We start from the raw sequence: 25797 nt of genomic DNA, 5'->3' as shown, positions 1-25797 counted from the left end.
AATCTCCAATTAAAATAATCCAGTTGCTCACTGTGGCTTTGTACATAGTTAATGTGGTCCACAGAGCAGCCATGTTGGCATCACCTGGGAACTTGTTTCACATGCAAACTCTTCATCCCAGCCCAGACATTTAATCAGAAGCTCTGGGGGCAGGGCCCAGCAAGCTGTGTTTTAATAAATCTGCCAGATATTTCTGATGTGAAATTTGAGAAGCATGTGTCAGTGGTTTCGCTAAAAACTTCAGAACATCTCAAGGTGATCTTTAGCCCAATCTGTTTTAGAAATGCATACTAGTAAATGAGTAACTTAATCTGCTTAATTATTTGCTAGGATTTTTTGTTTGGTGGCATCTCAGTTTTGTTTTGCTGAAGGAAGCATTTTGAAAGAGTGCATTACTTTGCTCAATTTTCAGTATTTGCTTAGAATTTTAATGACTAAACTTAAATATTTTGAGGTTTATAACCTCCACAAGTTTTCCTAAAATTCCTAATCACTGTATATATAGTTTTAAAATTTATCAGTTTAACTAAATCTCCTCATAGCAGCCTTTTATATCTTGTATAATTGGTAATTTAGCAATACTACTAGTATTTACATTAGCCAAAGAGTCAGATCTTAATCTTAGAAGCATGGCATTAACTTGTTATAGGCAGTGGCATTTACCAATACTCCTGATTTTGCTGGATTTTAATGCTGGTGTGGAGAGGATCAACTTTAAAAAACAAACTAACACACACACACACACACACACACTCACACACTTGTTGGCGTTATCCCTCCCTCCCCTTTGTCCAACATCTGATTAATCACCAATTTTCCATCAGTACTACCTCTTAATATTTTTGAATCTACCTACTTCTTTCTCTTAATACTGTCATCTTTTGGTCTGGGCCACCGTCAGTTTTCCCTTGGATTTCCAACTGATTTATCTGAATCCATTCTCCCAGTGTGAATAAAGATACAACTGATCATGCCCCTTCCACTTAAAACTTATCAGGGGCTTCTCATCAGGGCCACAGCTCACCAGGGCCTGAGACACGCTCCCTTGCCTAGCTTCTCCAGGACCGAGATCTGTCTTTGTATATAGTAGCTTAAATGTGCTGTGCTTCTTTCTACCATGGGGCCTTTGTAAATACTGTTTGTTCCCTCATGGTCTTGCTGACCCTTTATTGATCTTTAGGTCTCAGTTTAAAGATTACTTTTTCTGGAAAACTTTTCCTGATTAACTTCCTAACTGCCCCACCCCCATACCTATGGATGCCTTGTTATATTCTCTCAGAGCTTTCTCTAAACTTTGGTCATTATACTTATACATTTATTTGTTTATTGTATGCCTTCCCCTCTAGACTGTGTTCCATGAGGCCAGGGTCCTTTTCTGGTAACCCTAGTGTCTGGTGCACAAAGAATACGAATGAGTAAATGAATAAATGAATGAATGAACGCATGAACTAATGAATGAACAGTGATGATTTTCTGTGTACTAAAGTAGTATAGGATTTGTTAAGTTGCCATGTTTTTGTGACTAAGCTGTTCCTTATTTGTGTAGATTATGCTTGTGCTCTTCAGAAAGACATTTTGCTTCAGGGACGACTATACCTTTCAGAAAACTGGCTATGTTTCCATAGCAACATCTTCAAATGGGAAACTACAGTAAGACATGTTTTGATTTGATATGTTGATACAAATAATTGCAGATAGAAATGTATACAGAACTCCTAAAAGTAATGTACTTTAAATCCTAAAGTAAATTTTTATATATTTGTATATCTATACTTGTATATATGTAAACACAATATGTGCTGTAGAAGTGTGCAGTATATTTTTCTTAATACTTTGAGCTCCATGTGTACATATGTCATACAAGATTTCAGATTGAAAAAAACTTGATTATACTTCCTTTTGACTGCCAAAATCATGTCTTATCACAGTCTGAATTGTGTGTGTGTGTGTAGAACATGAACACCCACATGTCTTTTCACACTTCATCCTAATGTTAGAGATAGGAGTTGAAGCGGGAAATTACTGAAAGGAAGAGTGTCTGACTGCTGACTCTGTTTTTCTGAGAAAAAACAAACATGTACTTAATATGAACTCCTTTAGGTTTTTCTAGTTTGGGTTAAATTGATGTAATACTTGGTGTTTTGTGTTATATGTATTATGAAAAAAAAATTCATTTTGAAATTTTTTTCCTTTTGTGTATTTAGATTTCTATTGCTTTAAAAAACATAACCTTCATGACCAAGGAGAAAACTGCTCGACTCATCCCAAATGCTATCCAGATCGCTACCAACAGTGAAAAGGTGAAGAACTTTTCTGCCTTTGCCTTATTACATAATGTGGAGAAAATCTGCCTATACTAATCATCAGTGTTAGGAATATAAGCAATTCTTCTTAGAATTATGGATATCTAATCAAATACATTGAATTTCATGCTAGATTTCTGTATACTTAAATACTTATTGATGGTTAAATGACTGCTAACATTTTTGTACTTTATAGTTAAAGAGAACTTTATTCCATATTTATCATTTCTTCATTATAAGAAATAGATAGATTAAGCATTAGCAAACCATCCTTATTATTTCTAATACAGTAATAATTCTATAATTTTTTTTTTAATGCATAATAGCAAGTAATACAAACAAATGATTCTGGTGAACAGAGGTTTGGGTAGCATACAATTAAACACAATCATTTAAATAATATTTTAGGATGGGAATTATCTTTAACCGCCATCATTTATATTATCCACCTGTAATATCTGCCATTTCTTAATGGAGATATATGAAGAATCTTTCTATACCCATCTGGAAAATTGATTAGGGCTCTGTGTGTGACATTAGGTCACATGTTATGTATATAATCCTATTTGGAAAAGTTCCTAGCTGTGTTCTTGTTATAAAAAGTTTGCTTTTTGGAGACTATTATATAGCAAGGTTTCAATTTATTAATTAGAAAATTATACTTTAACATCTTTGTATGAAAAATGTAACACCTGAAATATTATTAGTTTGATATTTTATTTAGCAAATCAAACATAGGACTGAGCTTTCTCATTCCTGGAAATAAACATCCTATCTAATAAAAGAGAAAAATGGTAATTGGCGTACGACGATACCCTTTTCATTGGCTAATCAGGGCTATATGCAAATTAACTGCCAACTAAGATTGGCAGTTAACTGCCAACAAGATGGCGGTTAATTTGCATATGTAGGCACAATGCAGGGAGGTGAAAGGGAAAGCAGGAAGAAGCCCCCTGCCACTGACAGTGATTGGAAACCCAGGGGGGAGCTAAGAGCTGGGGGGAAGGGCAACAGGGCCTTCGGAGAATCAGGTGCCTTTGCTGCCCTGGCCAGTGATAGCAGGAAGTAGGGGTGGAGCCAGCGATGGGAGCTGGACACGGTCGAAGCTGGCAGTCCCGGGAGCTAGGGGTCCCTTGCCTGGGCCTAAAGCGGAGGCCATGATCGCGGGGCCGCTGCAGCTGCAGGTCCCCGCTGCCCGGGCCAGACGCCTAGGCCAGAGGCATTAGGCCTGGGCAGGGGCGGAGCCTGCAACCACGGGGAGCTGGGGGTCCCCTGCCCAGGCCTGACACCTCTGCCGGAGGCCTCAGGCCTGGTCAAGGGGCCGATCCGGTGATTGGTGTTCGGAGGGTGATAAGGGTCAACTCCTCTGGCCGAGACATCAGGCCTGGGTGGGGGGCGGAGCCGGGGATTGGGGGGATATGATGGTCCCCTTGCCCAGGCCTGAAGCCTGGGTCAGAGGCGTCAGGCTTGGGCGGGGGGTGGAGCAAGTGATCAGAGGGAGATGGGGGTCCCCTGCCCAGGCATGATTCCTGGGCCAGAGGCCTCAGGCCTGGGCGGGGGCCAGAGCCAGTGATCAGGGGGAGATGGGGGTCCCCTGTCCAAGCCTGACACCGCTGGCGGAGGCCTCAGGCCTGGGCAAGGGGCCGATCAGGCGATTGGAGGGTGATGGGGGTCTACGCCTCTGGCCGAGGCATCAGGCCTGGGCAAGGGGCAGAGCCAGCAATCGGAGGGGTCTGGGGGTCCCCTGCCCAGGCCTGATGCCTGGGCCAGAGGCATCAGGCCTGGGCTGGGGGCAGAACCAGTGATGGGGGGAAATGAGGGTCCCCTGCCCAGGCCTGACGCCTCTGTTAGAGGCGTCAGGCTTGGGCAAGGGGCTGATCCTGCGATTGGAGGGTGATGGGGGTCAACGCCTGAGGGCTCCCAGTATGTGAGAGGGGGCAGGCTGGGCTGAGGGACAGCCCCCCCCCACACACACACCCAGTGCACGAATTTCGTGCACCGGGCCCCTAGTTTAATCATAAAAAGTCACAAACTAGGGGAAGGGAAGAGATGATACACAGAAACTATAGTTAGTGCTGCCACTTGTCAGATTTTTTCATAAGAGCCTATATTAAAATGTGACTACAAAAATCCACTTAAATGCATAGGAAGAAATGGGGTTACATGCAAACAGACTTACAGGTTGAAACATGCTATTTCTCTCTTACAAAATTCAAAGCAAAGTTTATTGTTAATATGGGTGTTTTATATGTATAATTAGCAGAGATTAGATATTTCTAGATATTTGAGACTATGAAAGATGATATAATTTAAAAAAATGTACTTTTATTGATTTCAGGGAGGAAGGGAGAGTGAGAGAGAGAGAAACATCAATGATGAGAGAGAATCATTGATTGGCTGCCTCTTGCACACCCCACACTGGGGATGAGGGCACAACCCGGGCATGTGCCCTGACCAGGAATTGAACCGTGACCTCCTGGTTCATAGGTCAATATTAAACTACTGAGCCATGCCAGCCAGGTGAAAGATGATATAATTTAAAATTACGATCCTTAAAAATTAATTTATCTCTGAAATCCACTGTATTTTTTCATATTCTTTGTTTATACTTGTCTCAAAGGGCTACCAAATCACATCTCTTTGCAAAGTTTAGAATAAATAAAATTTTAATTTTTTCCATAAATTTATTTAGATTGATTTTCATAGTTAAACTACGATGAACATAAATAGCAACCTATTTCAAGCTCCTTTCCCTAGTAAATATTGATGAAATTGTATTTGCTGTAAGATACAATGTGAAAGACACCTTGTCCATGCAAAAATTACCTGTTTTTCATCTATTGTAACAAAAAGTTAAAAAGAGTGTATAAAGTAGGCGGTGGTGACTTACTAGTTTGCTTTGACCATAGCAAATGCCAGCAGAGCTTCATGTCAGATACTTTCCCCCTTTTTAAAATGTCACTAAAATTATCCTACTCTTTTTATTTTCAGTTTTTCTTTACATCTTTTGGCGCCAGGGATAGAAGTTACCTCAGTATCTTTAGATTGTGGCAGAATGCACTATTAGACAAGGTAAGTGTTCATACCAAAGGCAGGTACTTATTATCACAGCAGCCTCCCAGCGTTTACCTAAACAGTGTTTGTGAGTTGAAAAGTTCCTTTTCATTTTTCTGGACTTAATGTTGACTAGACTATTTAAATTCCAAGAAGAAACTAGTAGTTATGAGTTAAGATATTAATTGTAATCCCCAGGGTAACCACCAAGAAAATAACTTTAGAAGTAAATAAAAGAAACTTTAAATGACTTTAAGTGGTACACTAGCACTATCTGTAACACATAAGAAGGCAGTAATGGAGGAATAGAAGGGCAAAAAAGACATGACATAGAAAAAAATAGCAAAATTGCAGATAGTACATTAAATTGTTAAATGGATTAAAAACTTCAATATAAGATAGAGACAGGCAGAATGAATAAAAAAATATGATGCACCTATATGCTGTATATAAGAGACACATTAGATTTAAAGGCATAAACTGATGAAACATAAAAGCATGGAAAAATATATACCATATAGACAATAACCAAAAGAGAGTTATTACTATAGTAATATCAGACAAAAATTAATAGAGACAAGGAAGAATGTTTTATAAAAATAAAAGGATAAATATGTCTGGAATTGATAATAATTATAGACTTATATGCACCTAGTAACAGAGCTCTAAAATACATGAAACAAACACTGTCAGAATCAAATGGAGAAATAGATAATTCAGCAATAATTGTTGGAGCTTTCAATACCTCCCTTTGAGTGATGGATAACACAACCAGACAGAAAATCAAAAAGGAAAAGAAGACTCGAAGAAAATTGTAAGCTAACTAGAACTAATAAAAAGATATCTTTGGGACACTCCACTCAGAATACACATCCTTCTCAAGTATACATGGAACATTCTCCAGAACAGACCATATGCTAGATCATAAAGCAAGCTTTAATATATTCAGACGTATTAAAATAATATAAAATATGCTCTCTGACCACCAAGGAATGAAATTAGAAATCAGTAACAGAAGGAAATTTGGGGAATTCACAAAAAGTAGATATTAAACAGAACACTCCTAAATAACCAATGGGTGAAAGAAAGGGAAAATTAGAAAATACTTTGAGTTAAATGAAAACAAAAACACACATACCAAAATTTATGAGATACAGCTAAAGCAGTGCTTAGATGGGGATTTATAACTGTAAACACATATTAAGCCCTGGCTGGGTAGCTCGTTTGGTTAGAGCATTTTCCCAGTATGCCAAGGTTTTGGGCTTGATCCCTGGTCAGGGCACATAAAGGAAGCAACCAATGAATTCATGGATAGGTGGAGCAATGAATCAATGTCTCTCTTTCTCCCCTTCCTCTCTCTCTAAAATCAATTTAAATATTTAAACTCCCCCTATATTAAAAAAGAAGAATGATCTCAAATTAATAGCCTAACTTTCTACCTTAAGAAAGAAAAAGGAGCCCTGGCTGGTATGGTTCAACTACTTGGAGCTTTGTCAGGTAGGCCAAAAGGTGACGGGTTCCATTCTTGGTGTGTGTGGGAGGCAGCAAATTATGTTTCTCTCTCTCTCTCTCTCTCTCTCTCTCTCTCTCTCTCTCTCTCTCTCTCTCAAAACAGAAGCAAAGAAATGACAAAGATTGGAACAGAAATGAATGAATTAGAGAATAGAAAAATGAATGAAATAGAGAATAGAAAAATAGAATCAACAGAACCCAAAGTTCTTTATTTGAAAAGATCAACAAAATGGACAAAACTTTAGCTAAATTGACCAACAAATTAGTCAAATTAAGTGGACAAAAACCTAGAAAGTCACAAACTGTTGAAACTGACTCAAGTAGAAATAGAAAATCTGAATAGACTGATAGCAGGAAAGAGACTGAATTAATAATAAAAAATCTACCCACAAAGAAAAAACCCAGACCCAGATAGCTTCATTGGTGAATTCTGCAAAATGTTTACAGTAGAATAGACACCAATCCTTCACAAAGTATTCCAAAAATATAAGAGGAGGGAACACTTATCAACCCACTCTGAGTCCAGTATTACCTTGAATATCAAAATCATACCAATAATATCACAAGAAAACTACGGTGTTTATGTTCATTATGTCTATGAATATAGAAACAAAAATCCTCAACAAAATGTTAGCAAACAAAATCCAGCAACATCAGTAAAGATTATATTCTAGAACTAAATGAGATTTGTACAAGGTTTATTCAACATATGAAAATCAATCAATGTAATACACTATATTAGTAGAATAGAGGACATGCCTGGCTGGCGTGGCTCAATGGTTGAGCATCGGCCTAGGAACCAGGAGCTCATGGTTCGATTCCCAGTCAGGGCACATGCTTGAGTTGTGGGCTCAATCCCCAGGGTGGGGCCTGCAGGAGGCAGCCAATCAATGATTCTCTCTCATTGATGTTCCCATCTCTCTCTCACCTTTCCTTTCTGACATCAATGAAAATATTTTAAAAAACAAAACAAAAATCATCTCAATCAATACAGAATAAGTATTTGACAACATTCTTTCCTGATGAAAAACAAAACAAACTAGGATTAGCAGGGAATTTCTTTGACCTGAAATAGCTAACAGCTGATATATTTAATGGTGAAAGGCCAGTGCTTTCTTCCTAAGGTCAGGAATAAGACAAGGATGTCCTTTCTAGCCAACATTGTATTGAAGGTTCTAGCCAGGGAAATTAGGGAAGAAAAATAAAGGTAAAACACATCCAGATTAAAAAAATGAAGAAATAAAACTATCTCCATTTGTCAGATGACATATATATATATATTTCTAAGGAAGCCAATATATACCTATTAGAACTAATAAGTTCAGCAAGGTTTCAGGATACATTATCAAAACACAAAAATCAATTATATTTCTGTATGCTCACAATGAACAATCCAAAAAGAAAAACAAAAACCAAAAAACAAAAACCCCACCCCAGTTTATTTACAATAACATCAAAAAGAATAAAATACTTGGGAATAACTTTAAGAAAAGAACTATAAGACATGGTTACTGAAAGCTAATAAACACTGTTGGAAGAAATTAAAGAAGACAAGTAAATGAAAAGATTCTTTTGGATGAGAGACTTAATATTATTAAGATAGCAATACTCCCGAGCCCCCAATTGATGTGCAGATTCAGTGCAATCCCTATCAAAATCCCAACTGGCATTTTTGTAGAAATTGACAAGTGGAGCCTAAAATTCATATGGAAATGCAAGGTATCCAAAAAAGCCAAAAACCATTGTGCAAAAGAAGAATAAGTTAGATGAATTAGTCTGTTAGGGCTGCCACAACAAAATACCACAGACTTGACTGAGTGCTTTAAACAACAGTATCTTTTCATAGTTCTGGAGGCTGGAAGTCCAAGACTATGGTGCCAGCAGGGTGAATTTCTGGTGTGACCTCTCTCATTAGCTTGCAGCCTTCACACTGTGTCCTCACATGGCTTTTTCTCTGTTCACCCACACACTCAGTGTCTCTTCCTCTTTTTATATCAACGCCAGTCCTATGACACTTGGGCCTCACCCTTATGACCTCTGCCTTAGTCAGCTCAGGCTGCCATAACAAAATGCCATGGGCTGGATGGCTTAAACATCAGAAATTTATATTCTCACTAGAGGCCTGGTGCACAAAAACTTGTGCTCTCGGGGGGTCCCTCAGCCCGGCCTATGCCCTCTTGCAGTGTGGGACCCCTCAGAGGATGTCCACCCCAGTGGGGACCCTCACTCGATGGAGGTTTGGCCAGCCTGGGTGAGGGGCTGATGGCTGTTTGCAGGCTGGCCACACCGCCTTTAGGGTGGGGGGTCCCTACTGGGGTGCCTGGCCAGTCTGGGTGAGGGGCTGAGGGCTGTTTTCAGGCTGGCCAAGCACCCTGGTGACGGAAGCTCCCAGCCTCTCCTTTTTTTCTTTTTCTTTTTTTATTCTGGGATTTATTTACCTTCTATAATTGAAACTTGGTTGCCTTTAGCGGAGGCCTGAGGAAAGCTTGGCTTCCTCCATCGCCAGGGGCAACCCACTCCTGCTCACTCTAGCTTGGTGGCCAAGGCTGGCTGAAAGCAGGCATCTGGGGTTTGTTTACCTTCTATAATTGAAACTTTGTTGCTTTCAGTAGAGCTCAGAGCCGGGCCGTGGCAGGCGGGGAACCTTGGCTTCTTCCATCACTGGAGCAAGCAAGCCTCCTGCTTGCCCCAGCTCCATGGCTGCCGGCTGCCATCTTGGTTGGGTTAATTTGCATATAGTCGCTCTGATTGGCTGGTGGGCATGGCTTAAGGGGTAGCGAAAGTATGATCAGTTTGCATGTTTGTCTTTTATGAGTATAGGATCATTCTGGAGTCTGGAAGTCTGAGGCCAGGATGCTTGTATGGTTGGGTTCTGGTGAGAACGCTTTCTGACTTACACATGGCTCCCTTCTCCCTGTCGCTTGACATGGGGAAAGAGAGAGAGGGAGAGAACAAACTCTGTGGTCTCTTTTTAAATACAGCGCTAATCCCGTCATGAAGCCCTACTCTCTTCGCCTCATCTAAACCTGATCATCTCCCAAAGGCCCCATCTCCAAATACCATCACCTTGGGAGTTAGGGCTTCAACATATGAATTTGGGGGTGGGGGTGGGGACACACAATTCAGTCCATTACATTGGAGGACTTGCATTTCTTGATTCCAATGTTTACTACAAAATGCAGTAGTCAGGGCATAGATTTACTGGTGTAAGTCTAGACATAGATTAATAGAATAGAGTTGAAAGTCCAGAAATACAATCTTACACTTATCGACAAAGATGCCAAAACAATTCAAAGGGAAAAGAATAATCTTTTCACCAATTGGTGCTGGAACAATTAAATATCCACATTCAAAAGAATGAATTTTGACCCCTACTTCACATCATATACAAAATATCACTCAAATTGGATCATAGACCTAAATGTACGATCTTGAAGAAACTCAGAAGAAACTGTAGGTGTAAATCCTCATAAGGTTTGAATTAGGCAGTAGTTTCTGAGATATGACACCAAAATCTCAAGTGACAAAAGAAAAAATAAATTGGACTTTATCAAAATAATGAAAACTTTTATATATGAAGGAGTCCATCAAGAAAATGAAAAGACAACTCATGGATTGGGAGAAAATATATTTGATAAGGTATTTGTATTCAGAATATATAAAGAATTCTTACAACTCAACAAGAAAAAGACAAATAACCCATTAAAAAATGGGCAAGGATTTGAATAGCGATTTCTGCAAAGAAGAAATGGTCAGTAAGCTCATGCAAAGATGCTCAGTGTCATTAGGCATTAGGGAAACAAATCAAAACCACAGTGAGATACCACTTCCCGATCACTGGGATGGCTAAAATAAGAAGACAGATGCTAAGAACTGTTGTTGAGGATGTGGAGAAACTGGAGCCCTCGTTGCTGGTGGGATTGTAAAATTCTGAAAACCATGATAAACAGTTTGGCAATTTTTCACAATGTTAAACACATGAGTTACTATATGACTCCACAGTTCCACCTCTAGGTTTACTAGTATGTGCAAGAGAATTGAAAACATACGTTTGTCAGAAACTTGCACTCAAATGTTGCTATTCATAATAGCCAAAAAGTGGAAACATCCAAAATGTCCTTCAACTGATGAATGAATAAGCACAATGTATATTCATCCAATGAAATACCATTCAGTTATAAAAAGGAGTGAAGTGCTGATACATATTATAATAGAGGTGAACCTTGAAACATTATGTTATGTGAACAAAGCCAGCCCCAAAGAAAACATGATATTTTCTTTGATTTAGTTTTATGAAATGTCCAGAATAGGTAAATTCATAGAAATTGAAAAAAAAAATTTGTTGCCAGGGGGAAGGAGGAATGAGGAGTGACTGCTAATGGATTTGGGTATCTTTGGGTTGATGAAAATGCTCTAAAATTAGTGGTGATAGCTGTATATGCTAAACTCTGGATATGCTAAAAGCTTATGAATTTTATGGTATGTGAATTACAGCTCAATAGAACTGTTACATTAAAAAATGGCTGGGGGAGGGAGAAGGAGGAGGGAGAGAGTAGAGATTTCCAGCGGATGTGAAAGGCTCCCTCTTTGCAGCGGGAGTTTAACCTGAGAGGCCTGCACTTTCCCTCCCCGCTTCCCCACTCCCAGCCCAGCCCCTCCGCCAGTGGACAGATTTGGCTTTCGGGCTCTTCGGCTGAAAGACTTTATAATGTCTGGCGGCGTCTGGGGACCAGGTCTTCCCTACTCAGATACTTGCTTCCACTTTCCGGGAGAGCGGGGAGCGCAGAGTGGGCCTGGAAGTGCAGAGATGGAGGGGAGAGTGGAGAGAAGCGGGTGGAGCTGGGGGACCTGGCCGAACCATGCCTGTCTTCCCTCCCGGAGGGAATAGACGAGGCTGGCAGGGAACCCCCAAATCCAAACGCCCCACCGCCCATTTCCCCGGAGGCCCAAGCGCAGCCCCCCCCCCACCCGCTTTTGGGTGATGCTGGGTTGCTGGGCGCTGGGGGCTTGCGGGGGCGGGGCAGACACCTGCGAGAGTCTGTGGCCGCTGCATGGAGTGTTGCGGGAAGCCTTCTACCCACCACGCAGCCCCGCCACGCTCAGATGCATTGTCACAATTACTGTGTCCGCTCTTACTGGCAGGCTGGAAACCAGTGCTGCCCTGGCCCTGGCTTACCCCATCCCCAAACGCCACGCTTTCAGAGAGCTTGGGAGCACCCGGGGGCATTCCTTATTCTAATCAGGAACCCAGCACTGCAGCCTACATTTGTCCTGCAGGTTCTGTGTCCTCCCAAAATCTATAATAATAAAAGCCTAATATGATAATTAGTTGGACGTCCTTCCAGCCGACCAGGTTTGGGGTGCCAGAGAGAAGCCAGTGCTGGAAGTGGGGGTGGGGGGGGGGGAAGGAAAGCCTATTCTTGCAAGAATTTCATGCATCTGGCCTCTAGTCCTATCTAATAAAAGAGAAACATGGTAATTAGCATACGTCCACTATCCTTCCCATTGGCTAATCAGCAAGATATGCAAATTAACTGCCAGCCAAGATGATGGCCAGCAGCCAGGCAGCTTGAAGCTAACATGAGGCTTGCTTGCTTCAGTGACGGAGGAAACCAACATTCCCCGCCTGCCTTGCCGGCCTATGAGCTTGCAGTTTGAAACGTTGTTACAAATATAGAAGCTAAACAAAACCCCAGAAACCTGCTTTCAGCCCGCCAGGATCTCAGAGCTGGAGTTGATACAGTGTTTCGATTATAGAACCCAAACAAAGCAGATACCTGCTTTCAGCAGCAGAGGCCTCAGAGCTGGAGCCAGAGCTAAAGCTGGCCCAGAATAAAAAAAGAAAAAGAAAAAAAGGAGCAGTTGGGAGCTTCAGTCACCCGCCAGCCTGAAAACAGCCCTCAGCCCCTCACCCAGACTGGCCAGGCACCCCAGTGGGGACCCCCACCCTGAAGGGTGTGTGACCAGCTGCAAACAACCATCATCCCCTCACCCAGGCTGGCCAGGCACCCCAGTGGGGACCCCCACCCTGATCCAGAACACCCTTCAGGGCAAACCAGCCGGCCCCCACCTGTGCACCAGGCCTCTATCGTATATAGTAAAAGGGTAATATGCTTCCCAGCACCGGGATCAACAGAGCTGCGAGGCCTCCCGGCACCGGGATCAGCGTGACAGGGGGCAGCGCCCAAACCCCCTGATCGCCCTGTGGCTCTGTGTGTGACAGGGTGCGGCACCTCAACCCCCTGATCGGCCCTGCTCTGTGTGTGACAGGGTGCGGCACCCCAACCCCCCCCCCCCCCCCAATGGGCCTTGCTCTGTGTGTGATGGGGTAGAGCCATAACCTCCCCATCGGCCCTGCCCTGAGTGTGACAGTGGCGGCGCCCCAACCCCCTGATCAGCCCTGCTCTGTGGGTGATAGAGGGCGGCGCCCCAACCCCCTGATCCGCCCTGCTCTGTGTGTGACAGGGGGGAGCTCCCCAACCCCCTGATGGGCCCTGTTCTGTGCGTGACAGGGTACGGAGCCCCAACCCCCCTGATGGGCTCTGCTCTGTGTGTGACAGGGGGCAGTGCCCCAACCCCCTGATTGGCCCTGCTCTGTGCATGACAGGGTACGGAGTCCCAACCCCCCTGATGGGCCCTGCTCTGTGCGTGACAGGGTACGGAGCCCCAACCCCCCTGATGGGCTCTGCTCTGTGTGTGACAGGGGGCAGTGCCCCAACCCCCTGATTGGCCCTGCTCTGTGCATGACAGGGTACGGAGCCCCAACCCCCCTGATGGGCTCTGCTCTGTGTGTGACAGGGGGGAGCTCCCCAACCCCCTGATTGACCCTGCTCTGTGCATGACAGGGTATGGAACCCCAACCCCCCAGATGGGCCCTGCTCTGTGAGTGACAGGGGGCAGCGCCCCAACCCCCTGATTGGCCCTGCTCTGTGCGTGACAGGGGGTGGCGCTGCAACCTCCCCATCGACCCTGCCTTGAGTGTGACAGGGGGCAGTGCCCCAACCCCCCAATCGGCCCTACCCTGAGCGTGACTGAGGGTGGCATCGCAACCTCCCAATCTGCCCTGCTCTGTGCAGCACAGGGGGCGGCGCCCCAACTCCCCAATCAGCCCTGCTCTGAGCCCGACCAGGGGCTGCACCTAGGGATTGGGCCTGCCATCTGCCACCTGGGAGCAGGCCTAAGCCAGCGGGTCGTTATTTCCCGAGGGGTTCCAGACTGCAAGAGGGCACAGGCCGGGCTGAGGGACCTCCCCTCCCCCCCCCCCCCGAGTGCACAAATTTTTGTGCACCGGGCCTCTAGTATATATATATAAGAGCAGTAAGTTCTTGAAGTGGGAGAAAGGGAATTCCAGGCTAATTCTGAGGGCACCATAGCTGAGCAATCTTGCATCGACTGGCTCGGAGGCAAATATAACCCTCTTTGGAAAGATCCTGACACCGCAGCTGTGTTCTTGATGTGTACCTGAGGAGTATCACCATTTTGTACTTTCAAATCTTTGGATATTTTGGTTATCTTTAACACTAAACACGCAACTATTTTTATGGGACACTATACTCTCGTTATAATAAACAGAATGGTGACCATTTCTGCCTCATACGAACAAAAATGAATATGTTAAATATATACAGAACTTAATAAAAACTGAAGGTGAGATCTCAGTTTTAAAACTGTCTTAGTTGGAATTTTTTTTAACATATTTTATTGTGTGTATTTCTCCAATAAAATGCATCCACAATAGGGGAAAAAGCTGGAGGCAAATATGGGGCATTTGAAAGAGAATGCTTTTAAAGATACCTTTTTTTATTCATAAGGTTCTGCTGATGCATTGCTTCAGGAAGGATAGTTTATTTCAGATATCTGAATCAATTAGCTTAACATGAGTAGATGTGTTTAAACTGTCACTGTGATCTTTCAAGCAGTAATTTATAGAACTTAAGCTCAGTTCACAACCTTTAAGTTTATCACCCTTTTACTAGACACTGAGTATCAGATTTGTGACGCCAGAGGATAGTGGCTGCTCCATTCTTGGATACAAACAATTGATATTTTCTCTTTTGTAAAGAACTGTGCAACCATAGTTTAAGAGAAGTCTCTAGACCAGTGGTCGGCAAACTGTGGCTCATGAGCCACATGTGGTTCTTTGGTTCCTTGAGTGTGGCTCTTCCACAAAATACCGACTTCTGCGCATGGGCCACGAAGTTTCAATCGCACTGTACGTGTGTGCCTGCACGTGATATTTTGTGGAAGAGCCACACTCAAGGGGCCAAAGAGCCGCATGTGGTTCGCGAACCGCATTTTGCCAACCACTGCTCTAGACCCTTCTCCACCCCACCTCATCTATTTTGTTTAGTGTAAACCATGTCCCACCTCTATGTTCTGTACCAGAGCCAATGTCTTGCCACCTGTCTTTGTATGGTTTGCAAAGTAGGAATGATTTTACATTAAAACCGAACCCAGGACCCTTCAGTACGCAGGCCAACACTGTATCCACTGAGCCAAACCATCTAGGGCTGAATTTACATTTTTAATGTGTTTTTTAAATCAAAAGAAGGATACAAGGATACTATCACAGAAGGACGCCTCAAGAAGTCGAATTAAAGAGTCACATTTATTGCAATTCGGGACTATGAGGGGCCATTCTCCAAATCTCATAGTAGTAAGATGGTTGCAAAACCAGACTTATATAGGCAAAGATCACAAAGGTATTGATTGCATCCCAAGGTTTGGAATGAGGAACCTGATTTGCAAAAAGCAGTTTACATAAGCAGAAGCAGCATGTTATCTAAATTACAGTTGGGTCTCTGGATCACTGAATTGACAGAAACACATTATCTAGAGCCCTTGGGTCTGGAATGAGGAACCTGGTCAGACTTAAGCATGTTACCTAAATTACAGTTTTTGGGTCTCCGGAACACTGAGTCAACAGGGACAGGTTAACTGGAGCCCTCTGACCTTGGGATAATCGTGCTGTCCTTCCCAGCTAAAGGAAAAATGTGCTTTCTAAGACCAATATGACCACAACCAATGGGATTTCACATTATAATCAATAGGGTATTTAATCAAATGGGATGATTTATATAATTCAGAAAATCAAAATAACTTCTATTGTTAAACAAAGCAAATAAGTACAGAAGCCAAACAGCAGGGTTAAAGTTAAACTATAGTTTCTATCTGAGATGATTGCTACCGTACTTCAACATAACTATATAAAATTCAAATTTCAGTGTCCAATAATAAAATTTTATTAGAACACAGCCACGCTCATTCATTTGTGTATTGTCTGTGGCTGCTTTCACACTACAACAGCAGAGCTGAGGAGTTGCAACAGAGACTCAATAGCCCACAGAGCTGAAAATATTTACTATAAGTACTTTTATTTTTTTACTAGGGGCCCAGTGCATGAATTTGTGCACCTTGAAAGATACTGTGGTCCACGACACTGTGGTGGGCACAGGGGTGGGTCTTGGCCCATCCTCCGTGCCCCCGCCCGTCCCCTCCTACCACGTCCCCAGGCCCCTGTCTGCTGGCAGCCCCTGCTCACACTCTCTGACTGCACAGAGCAATTGGGGCTGGCACCAGCAGGGGGTGTGAATGGGGCTGGTGCCATCAGTGGGTGCGAGTGGCAGCTGCTGCCCTGATCACACCTCAGGAGCAGGGGGAGGTGGAGAAGCCCTCAGGGGTGATTGGGCTAGCAGCCGCTGCTCGCACCTGCTAATGGCACCAAGTGATCAGGGCTGGCGCCAGGCACCGGCAGTGGGTGTGAGTGAGGCTGATGCTGGCAGTGGGTGCGAGTGCTAGGTGGGACTGCGGTGCACGGGAGCAAAAAATTTTCAGTAACCACCAGAGGCTCAGCCTGATGATAGCGACCAGTGTCCCGCCTTGGTCTGGCACCCCCACTCATCTGCTCTACCATCCCACCATGGCCAATGCCCACCATGTTCCTCACACGCCCCCTGGTGGTCAGTGCATGTCATAGCAACCGGTGATTCAGTTGTTCCACTGTTCAGTCTATTTGCATATTAGCCTTTTATTATATAGGGTTTAAAAAAATATATATATATTATTGATTTCAGAGAGGAACAGATAGGGAGGGAGGGAGAAAGAGAGAGAGAGAGAGAGAGAGAGAGAGAGAGAGAGAGAGAGAGAGAGAGAAAGAGAGAGAGAGAGAAAGAGAGAAACATCAATGATGAGAGATAATCATTAATCCATATTGGCTGGGCTTTTTTACAGAAACAGGTTTTTGACCATACATTTTTCTATGTATACTGGCCTGGCCAATGTGCCTCAGTGGTTGAATGTCAACCTATGAACCAGGAGGTCACGGTTCAGTTCTTGTTAAGGGCACATGCCCGGGTTGTGGGCTCGATCCCCAGTGTGGGGTATGCAGGAGGCAGCCGATCAATGATTCTCTCATATCATGAATGTTTCTATCTCTCTCTCCCTCTTCCTTCCTTCCTGAAATCAATAAAAATAATTTTTAACAATGTATACCTGCTAATATTAGCTTTCTGCTTAATAACCATTCCCCTTGGAATAAAAATCTAAAATTTTGTATAGGGATCAGCCTGCCACTCCAGCCTCATCTCAGTGCACCTTCCCTGTTCTTCAGTGTTCTGCCCCCCCTCCCCCTGTCCCCTCCGGGTACTAGGTCTTCAAACATAATCTTTCTGCCTGATTCTTCCCCACCCTGACTTCTAATGGAAACTCATTAGTAAAACTAAAGTCAGGTCCATTCTTTCACCTTCCTTTATCATCTTGGACTTCTCCTTCATAACACTCACTAGAGGCCTGGTGCATGAAATTCGTGCTTGGGGGGGTCCCCTCAGCCCAGCCTGCACCCTCTCCAATCTGGGACCCTCAGGATCGGGCCTAAACCGGCAGTCGGACATCCCTCTCACAATCTGGGGCTGCTGGCTCCCAACTGCTCACCTGCCTGACTGCCTGATCACCCCTACTGGCCCCCCTGCTAGCCTGATCAACCCTAACCACCTCTGCCTGCTAGCCTGGTTGCCCCTAACTGCTCACCCCGCCAGCATGGTTACCCCTTACTGCCCCCCCCAGCCTGGTCACCCCCAATAGCCCCTCTCTGCTGGTCTGGTTGCCACTAACTGCCCCGCTGCCAGCCTGGTCTCCCCTCACTGACCCCTCTGCTGGCCTGGTCACCCTTAACTGCACCCCCCTGCCGACCTGGTCACCTCCAACTGCCCCGCCCCGCTGGCCTGGTCACCCCTCACTGCCCCCCTCTGCCAGCCTGGTCACCCCCAACTGCCCCCCCCCCCCCGCCCCGCTGGCCTGGTCGACCCCAACTGCCCCCCCCCACCCCCCCGCCGGCTTGTTTGCCCCTCACGACGCCCCTGCTGGCTTGGTCATTCCAAACTGCTTCCCTCTGCTGGCCTGGTCGCCCCTCACTGCCCCCCTGCTGGCCTGGTCGCCCCACCCAGCCTGCTGCTCAGTCGTTTGGTCGTCCCTCACTAACTCCCCTGCTGGCCTGGTCGCCCCTCACTGCCCCCCTGCTGGCCTGGTCACCCCACCCAGCCTGTTTGGTTGTCTGTCTGGTTGTGATGGCCTCTGGCTCTTTATATATATAGAAGATTACAATGATAATACTTTGTTCCAGTTTTTTTTTCTTTTTGCTTCACAACAAATAACCCTGAGGGTAAGGACCAGATCTGTGTATGTCCAGTGACAAGTTCAGTGTTCACGGCATAGCTGGTTTGGCACACAGTTTGGTTTGCCCAGTGCAGTTTGGGACTGTCTGGGTTTAAGCCTTTGTCAATGTAAATGTCAGTAGGGCTCCTTTTATTCTCAGACGTGTGCCAGTTTTGACAATAAGTTATAGGGTCATATTACACATAACCAGTGCTCAATAAATCGTTTTTGAGTGACTCAGTTTAGTGAAATCTCAGTGACTTAGATTCCAGATAATCATTTCACTTAAGACATTTTCAATTCTCTGCTCAAGCAAAAGGCAAAAGATGGGGAGAAAACAGACAGGAATTTAGTTGCAGAAACAACATTGAGGGTATACCCTAAGCTTATTGTTCATTTAACTCAATTTCTTAAACCTATATGTTCCATGAGAACAAATGATTATCATGAAACACTAAACTATCCTCAATTGCCAAAGAAATCTTATTTTCTACATACTTGAATTACAAGAAAATAGGATGTATATACAACATAAAGTTACTAGTTTTAACAAGGCTTAAAATGTGAAAGTTTTTTTTTGGGGGTTAAAGCTCAATCCTTAGTATGACTCCATTCATGTTCCTAGTGGTATTATTATTGGATTTAGGATTTACTGATACTAATAATATAGGAAGGATGTGTAGAAAATCAGAATGTTCTTTTTGCACTATTTTTTCTCTCTCTCAGATAATAGTGGCCTCTCTTGCCAGTACATGGGGGCTACCTGGAAATTTGAGAGTACATTTTGAGAGTGAATATTTAAATTTAGAGTCTCACAGAGCAGAAATATGCACTCATTTTTAATTCTAAGGCTTAAAGGGAGAGAGTGGTTTTCAGAGTCACTCCCTAAGGACAGAGGGGACATGTGTCAGAATTAGGGATGAGGTGATGAGGGAAGCCTTTTTAATGTATACAGACCCACCTTCTTCAAATTCTGATACATGCCACTCCAGCTTCTATTTTGGGAATTACTAGCATTCTTCAGGTGTGTTGGCAAAAAAAAAAAAAGAAAAGAGAGAGAATTTAAATTGTTGATTGATTTTAGTAGTATAAAGAAAAACTATGTCTGAGAAGGCTTGGCCAGACTTAGGCCAAGAATTTAGGAGTTAGGACAGAAAAGTAGTCACAGAGGCAGACTTTGATCACTGGAGAGATGAATCATTGGGTGCCACCAATGTGAAAGCAATTGTCCCTTAAAACTGTCTACCTTTACTCTGGTTCCCTGCTTATCATGCAAAGCTCTGATTGCTAATCTCTGACTTCCAAGATATTCAGGCGCCCTGGGTGAATGACGTGGAGTGAAAGATTTTTCATGACTAGGAAGGACTGTTCCTCTACTATGCGTTAGTGTATTTACCACTGAGTGAGTTTATACAGTTTGTGAGTTTGGCTTAAGGAAGCTACTCTGAGTGCAATTCTAGGACATTGGCAGTGCTGAGGCCGTTCTCCAAATAGTGGTCAGTCGGCAAAATTAATGTCACCTTTGGGGACCTTTTGGAAGTGTCATCCAGCTGTCTTCTCAGATCCCTCAACCTTGTCAAATCCCTTTACTCTTCCTTATGCCCGTACCAGTGATGACTTCTTTGGGGGTTACCTGGAAATCTAGAAGTGCAACATTCAAACCTACCTGGGAAAAATAAATGTTAAATTGCTATTTTAGCCACATTTTCCATATAATAACCTGGCAGTGTAGAAGTATTTGTATTCTTGTATTGTTCCCTCTTTTTTACTTTCTCGGTTTGCAGAACTCCACCCATTTTCCCTTCGTTGGTGGATATGTCTCCTATCTAGTCACCCAAGCCGGGAACCTGGATGTATCCTTGCTTCTTACCCCTTCTTTGACAGCCATGTCATACTGGTCACCAAAGCCCTCATCTTTTTTAGCTTGAACCATTGGCAATAGTTTCCTACCACTTTTTAACACACGAATCTGTCCTTTTAAGTTGTTTCCAAAGTAGTAGTAGCTTTAAAAGTGTATATTTAATAAATTCATTCTATTGCGGTAACATTGCTCAGTAATATTACATAAATTTCAGGTGTACAACGACATAATTTTATATCTCTACTAGGGTCCCAGTGCACAAATTCATGCACCTTGAAAGGAACTGTGGGCCGCGAGGCTGCAGTAGGCACAGGGGTGGGTCTTGGCCCATCCTTTGCACCCCTGATGGGCTCCTCCCACCGTGGCCCCTGGTCCCCTGTCTGCCAGCAGCCCTGCTCCCTCCACCGCCACTCCTACTCTCTGACAGTGCCAGCAGCAGGTGTGAGTGGCTGTCAGCAGGTGCGAGTGGGGCCAGTGCCATCCGCGGATGCTAGCGGCAGCTGCTGCCCCAATCACCCCTCAGGAGCAGGGGGAGGTGGAGAAGCCTTCAGGGGCGATCAGAGCCAGCAGCCACTCACACCCGCTGATGGCGCCGAGCTTTTGGGACCGGCGCTGGGCACTGGCAGCGGGTGCAAGAGGTGGCTGCCGGCCCCAATCTTCCCTCAGGAGCAGGGGGAGGTGGAGAAGCCTGCAGTCTCCTTGTGGCTGTGGCTGGCCCAGGTCCTGGGTGCCTGCGGCTGGCAAGAGGGAGGGAAGCCCAGGTCCTGGGTGCCTGTGACTGGCAGGAGGGGGGAACCCTGGGTCCCAGGTGTGGGGTGAGGCAGAGGCGGTTAGGGGCAATCAGGCCAGCAGGGGAGCAGTTAGGGGCAATCAGGCAGGCAGGCAGAGGTGTGTAGGGGCAATGAGGCAGGCAGGCAGAGGGGTTGGGGCGATCAGGCAGGCAGGCTGGTGAGTGGTTAGGAGCTAGCGTTCCGGATTCGAGAGGCAGTTGGACATCCTCCAAGGGGTCCCGGATTGGAGAGGGTGCAGCCAGGCTGAGGCAACCCCCCCCCTCCGTGCACAAATTTTGTGCACCGGGCCTCTGGTATCTATTCATCTGTTGCTGGACACTTAGGTTACTTCAATGAATACAGGGGTACATACTGTATATCTTTTTGAATTAGTGTTTTTATATTCTTTGGATAAATACCTATAAAAAGTGTATCTTTTAAAAATACAATTCTGAACTTGTTACTTTTCTGTGTGAAACGAGTAAGTGGCTTTTTTTGACAGTGTAAACCCCATATTCTTTAGCATGGCATATGAGACTCTTCACGAGGTGGCTGCTTCCCCCTTTCCCACTGACTCTTCTCTAATTTTTCCCCCTTTTCCCCCATCATCAGTGTTAGTCATGGTGAACTGGCTTGCCAGGCTGCTCCACTCCTCTGCATTGCTAGTCATGTGCTTATCTTCCTCGATCTTTCAGTAGCATCTCACCATCTCACACCATTGCACATTCCCTCTATTTTGCACACCTTCTTTCCTTGATTTCCAAGACATTCCTTCTGGAACTTCCTCTTCCCTTTCTGGTATTTCATTTTTTTTTTTATTTTTTTTTTTGCTGGCCACTTCTCTTCTACTCAGCCTTTGCATGCCAGGCTTTCTTGAGGCTCAGTCTTAGGCTCTATTTTCCCTCTTACGGTTACTCTATATTTAATTCTGCTCTATATACCAGTGGTTTACTATAAGAACTTTTATATTTAGTAAAAATATATACAGATCATTTACAGTATAGTTAATGTACATTTTCTCATAGCTGATTGGTTACCATAGTACTAGTAGAATAAGGGTATCTGTCTACAGTTTCAGCCAAGGAGAACTACCATAGTATGTCCCAAGCACTGGGTTTTAGACAATGGAAGCTACTCCCATGCCCCTGCCCCCGTGTGCTTTCTTTAGCTTGAGCGAGTGCTATTCTCCACTGTCTCTCTGGTCCGTCATTCTGCTATTGTATAAAATGATTAGGTTTTAGCACCCGCCTCCCCCATAAAAAAAGTAGATCTTTTCAGTTCATCAAGTAGCATTTGTCGTGTCATGCACCTTACTAAATTAAATGGAGCAACTGGGTAGAAATTAGGGCAAGCTTTGATTTTTCATTTAGAAGAAAAATTTTCTTCTGGGAAATAAATTGGAATTATTAGATGAGACTCTCTATAGTGTTTATTATAGTCCAGGTCCTTGACAGGAAATTATTTTGAATAAAGTAAAGAATATTTTTAAAGGAAAGAATTGTTGAGTGATCAAGATGTAAACTTTTCAGTGATGAAAGATGTGCTGTGTGCTCATTAGAATTGCTCCATTTGATAGCTCACTCTTCCTGCTATTTCCTGACATTGCATTTCTGTTACTCAGGAGACTCATCTTTGATAATTGTGAAGGGTTAATGCAGGAGTCTGATGGGGCCACTACATCAGTACTGAAGAAGTGGTACATGAAGTAATGACATTGCCAGAACTAAATAGAAAGCATTAGCATGGAGAAGAAAAGTTAACCCTTAATATATTTAATTTTTAAAATGAGATTACAATAACATTGCAACAGGCATTTTACATAATTGAGTAATAAGTAAGATAGCTTCATTTGCATTGTATTGTTCCTAATCTGAAGAAATAGGGATCTGCCCCTTTAATGAAACACTGTTTACCTATCTCTTCTAGTAGGCGTGGCTTAGGAACCTGTAGAGTGAGGTATAACTTCCAATTCTGCATTCTGACCTGCCACTTGGAAAGAATGCTCATACTACAAACCAGGAAGTGACAAATAATGTGCTTTAAACTACAATACAACTTGTCTTTTTAAGGAAAAGCTTCTCATAACAAAGCTAGAAGATTGGGGCAGTGATTTTACATGGTTGTCATTAAATATTTGGAACTCTGCTGTGGGAGAAAGACTTTGCAGCGTACTTAGAATACAAAGCTTTCTGGTCCAGAAATTGATCTCCTGACTTTTGAGCCTTATCTGGTTACTGCTTGGTTCATGTTATTTTGTTAAAGTACTTACTCTGCAGCTGAACCCGGAGACTCTCCGTTGTTTGCAGGTAGGTGGTCAGCCTTTGTTTAAAATTGAGGTTGTGTTTTAAGGTTACTCAACCCTGATTCTGCTGCTGATTAATGAAATAACCATGAATCTCGGTAGGAAGTATGTTTGAATGTTTGAATGTCCAGCATGGCTTTCAATCACCATATTTTTGTGACTTCTGGTCAACTTTGAAGAAAATGTCATTTTTAACAAATTAGCAAGTCTATGAGCTGGTGAGTTGTGAGTTCTGTTTTGTTTTCCATGAACCTTTTATATATACATATTTTTAAAATTAATAGATTAAAAATATATTGAAATTACAAATTACCCTGCTATTAACTTACTGATAGTATTTGATAATATATTTAAATAATTTATTTATGTAGTCAAATAAAATTGAATTTTTGTTGTTAACATTTTACTTATAAGTTTTATTACTTTCACTCTTAGGAAGGTGAATATTTATCATTCGTTTATCTACTTGCTTTAATCTCTTTTAATGTCATTTAATATCTATTATTTCAGAAGAGTTTTTATAAGAGGTTAATGTTCCACAAGTACTATATTGAAATATTGCTTGTTTTTCTTTATAATGTTAGCCATCTATTTATGACACTAAAAGTATTTCAAAGATAATGTCTTTAGAAGAGTGGGCTAATTTTTAATATGAACTAACTGCTGTTGCGAAAAAAAAAAGTAAAAAATGGCTCTTCTGGAGTGGAAGTAAAAAAAAAAAATGTGTGGGGTACTTTTAGGATCAAGGACAGTGGTTCCTTAACTTTCTCTACCACCAGTGATCCTTTTAATTTTTTTCTATGGACACTATACTTCAAAAGACTTTTTGTTCACCAAATAAATGGTGTATATTAAATAATAAAATGTTAGAACATTATTTTTTATTAGTCATACATTATTTCCAATGAGAGTTTATTATATCTGACATAACCACTTTAGATTAATATAATTCAGCCCCAAACAAAGAGGCCTGACATTTTACTTAGCTTGAATAATTTCATTGTAGGTAACCGTTTGGCTATTTTTGACTTTTGGAATATTGATAATATTTTCTGAATTTTCATCAACTACTCTTGTGGAATCCTAGTAGTCTGGGCACGGCAAATTGGGAACTATCGGTCTGAAGTGCAGAAATTTTGTTCTTAATTTCTTTGAGGTTCCACGGAATGTAATGGAGGTTATCCAGTGTAACGTAACAAACAAAGATACCATAGCTTCTAGACAGAGAGAAGAAACAAGGAGAAAGAAAAAAAAAAAAAGCAAGTGGTATTTGTCATAGGGAATATCTGGGAGGAATTCAAGGCATCTGTATGTTTTGGCCCTATTAAAAGTATATTTATTCCTACTTTTCCCAACTTAAAATTTTTACTCCACTTGGGCTGATAAACTATTAACTGATATTACTTTGGTTCTTCATGTATTAGTTATATATTCGTATGTTGGTTTTCCTTGCCAAGAGTTTTCTCATTTCTCCATTTTCTCTCTTCATGTTCTTCTCTCAGCTCAGCTGAAGACCCTTCTCTTGTCTGAGCACCCAACCCATGTAGTATTTACTACAGTGTTAAGTACATATTAACATTACTAGAGGCCTGATGGGCAAAATTCATGCAAGAGTAGGCCTTCCTTCCTTCCCCCGGCTGCCAGCACCGGCTTCCCTCTGGCACCTGGGACCCAGGCTTCCCTCGCAGCCCTGGCTTCGTCCAGAAGGATGTCCGGTCTAATTAGGATATTTCACTTTTATTATTATAGATAGTTTGTCATATTTAATTTACTTAAGTCTTCTGTGTTTCTTCAACTGTACTGTAAGTTGTTTGAGAGCATTTTATCCTCCTTAGCATCTAGTGCAGGGGTACACATTTGATAACTTCTAAGTAATTGTCTGTCGAATGGATGAGAGAAAGAATCTTTTTAAAAAAATATATATTTTATTGATTTTTTACAGAGAGGAAGAGAGAGGGATAGAGAGCTAGAAACATCGATGAGAGAGAAACATTGATCAGCTGCCTCCTGCACACCCCCTACTGGGGATGTGCCTGCAACCAAGGTACATGCCCTTGACTGGAATCGAACCTTGGGACCCTTCAGTCCACAGGCCGACGCTCTATCCACTGAGCCATACCGGTTAGGGTGAGAGAAAGAATCTTGCCAACGGTTGCTTCAAGTATTATGCTGCCTCCTTCTCCCTTGCTTAATCATGTGATTACCATCAGTAATGTTTCTAGAAATGAGACCATTGGTTATCACACTGTTATTGTTTTTGTCTTACTGTGTAATGTGAGTTTTTTGTATTAGATGATTTTAACACTGATATGTGTTAAAGAAAGAATGAGCTGGGCTTTCTTATAA

General features: G+C 43.0%; 1 protein-coding gene across 2 annotated transcripts in view; it reads left to right on the top strand.

The window, feature by feature from the left end:
- Positions 1-25797, top strand: part of GRAMD1C (GRAM domain containing 1C) — a 91165-nt gene that overhangs the window by 26986 nt on the left and 38382 nt on the right. For both annotated transcript variants that reach the window (XM_059687807.1, XM_059687808.1), the window contains exons 4-6: positions 1547-1650; positions 2205-2300; positions 5295-5375. In XM_059687807.1, coding sequence (XP_059543790.1) covers positions 1547-1650; positions 2205-2300; positions 5295-5375 — 281 coding nt within the window. The remainder of the gene's footprint in view (positions 1-1546; positions 1651-2204; positions 2301-5294; positions 5376-25797) is intronic.

This window comes from Myotis daubentonii, chromosome 3, assembly GCF_963259705.1.
Source record: "Myotis daubentonii chromosome 3, mMyoDau2.1, whole genome shotgun sequence".
NCBI lineage: Eukaryota > Metazoa > Chordata > Mammalia > Chiroptera > Vespertilionidae > Myotis > Myotis daubentonii.
Note: the sequence above shows the minus strand (reverse complement) of the source record. Positions and strands in the feature narration are given on the sequence as shown.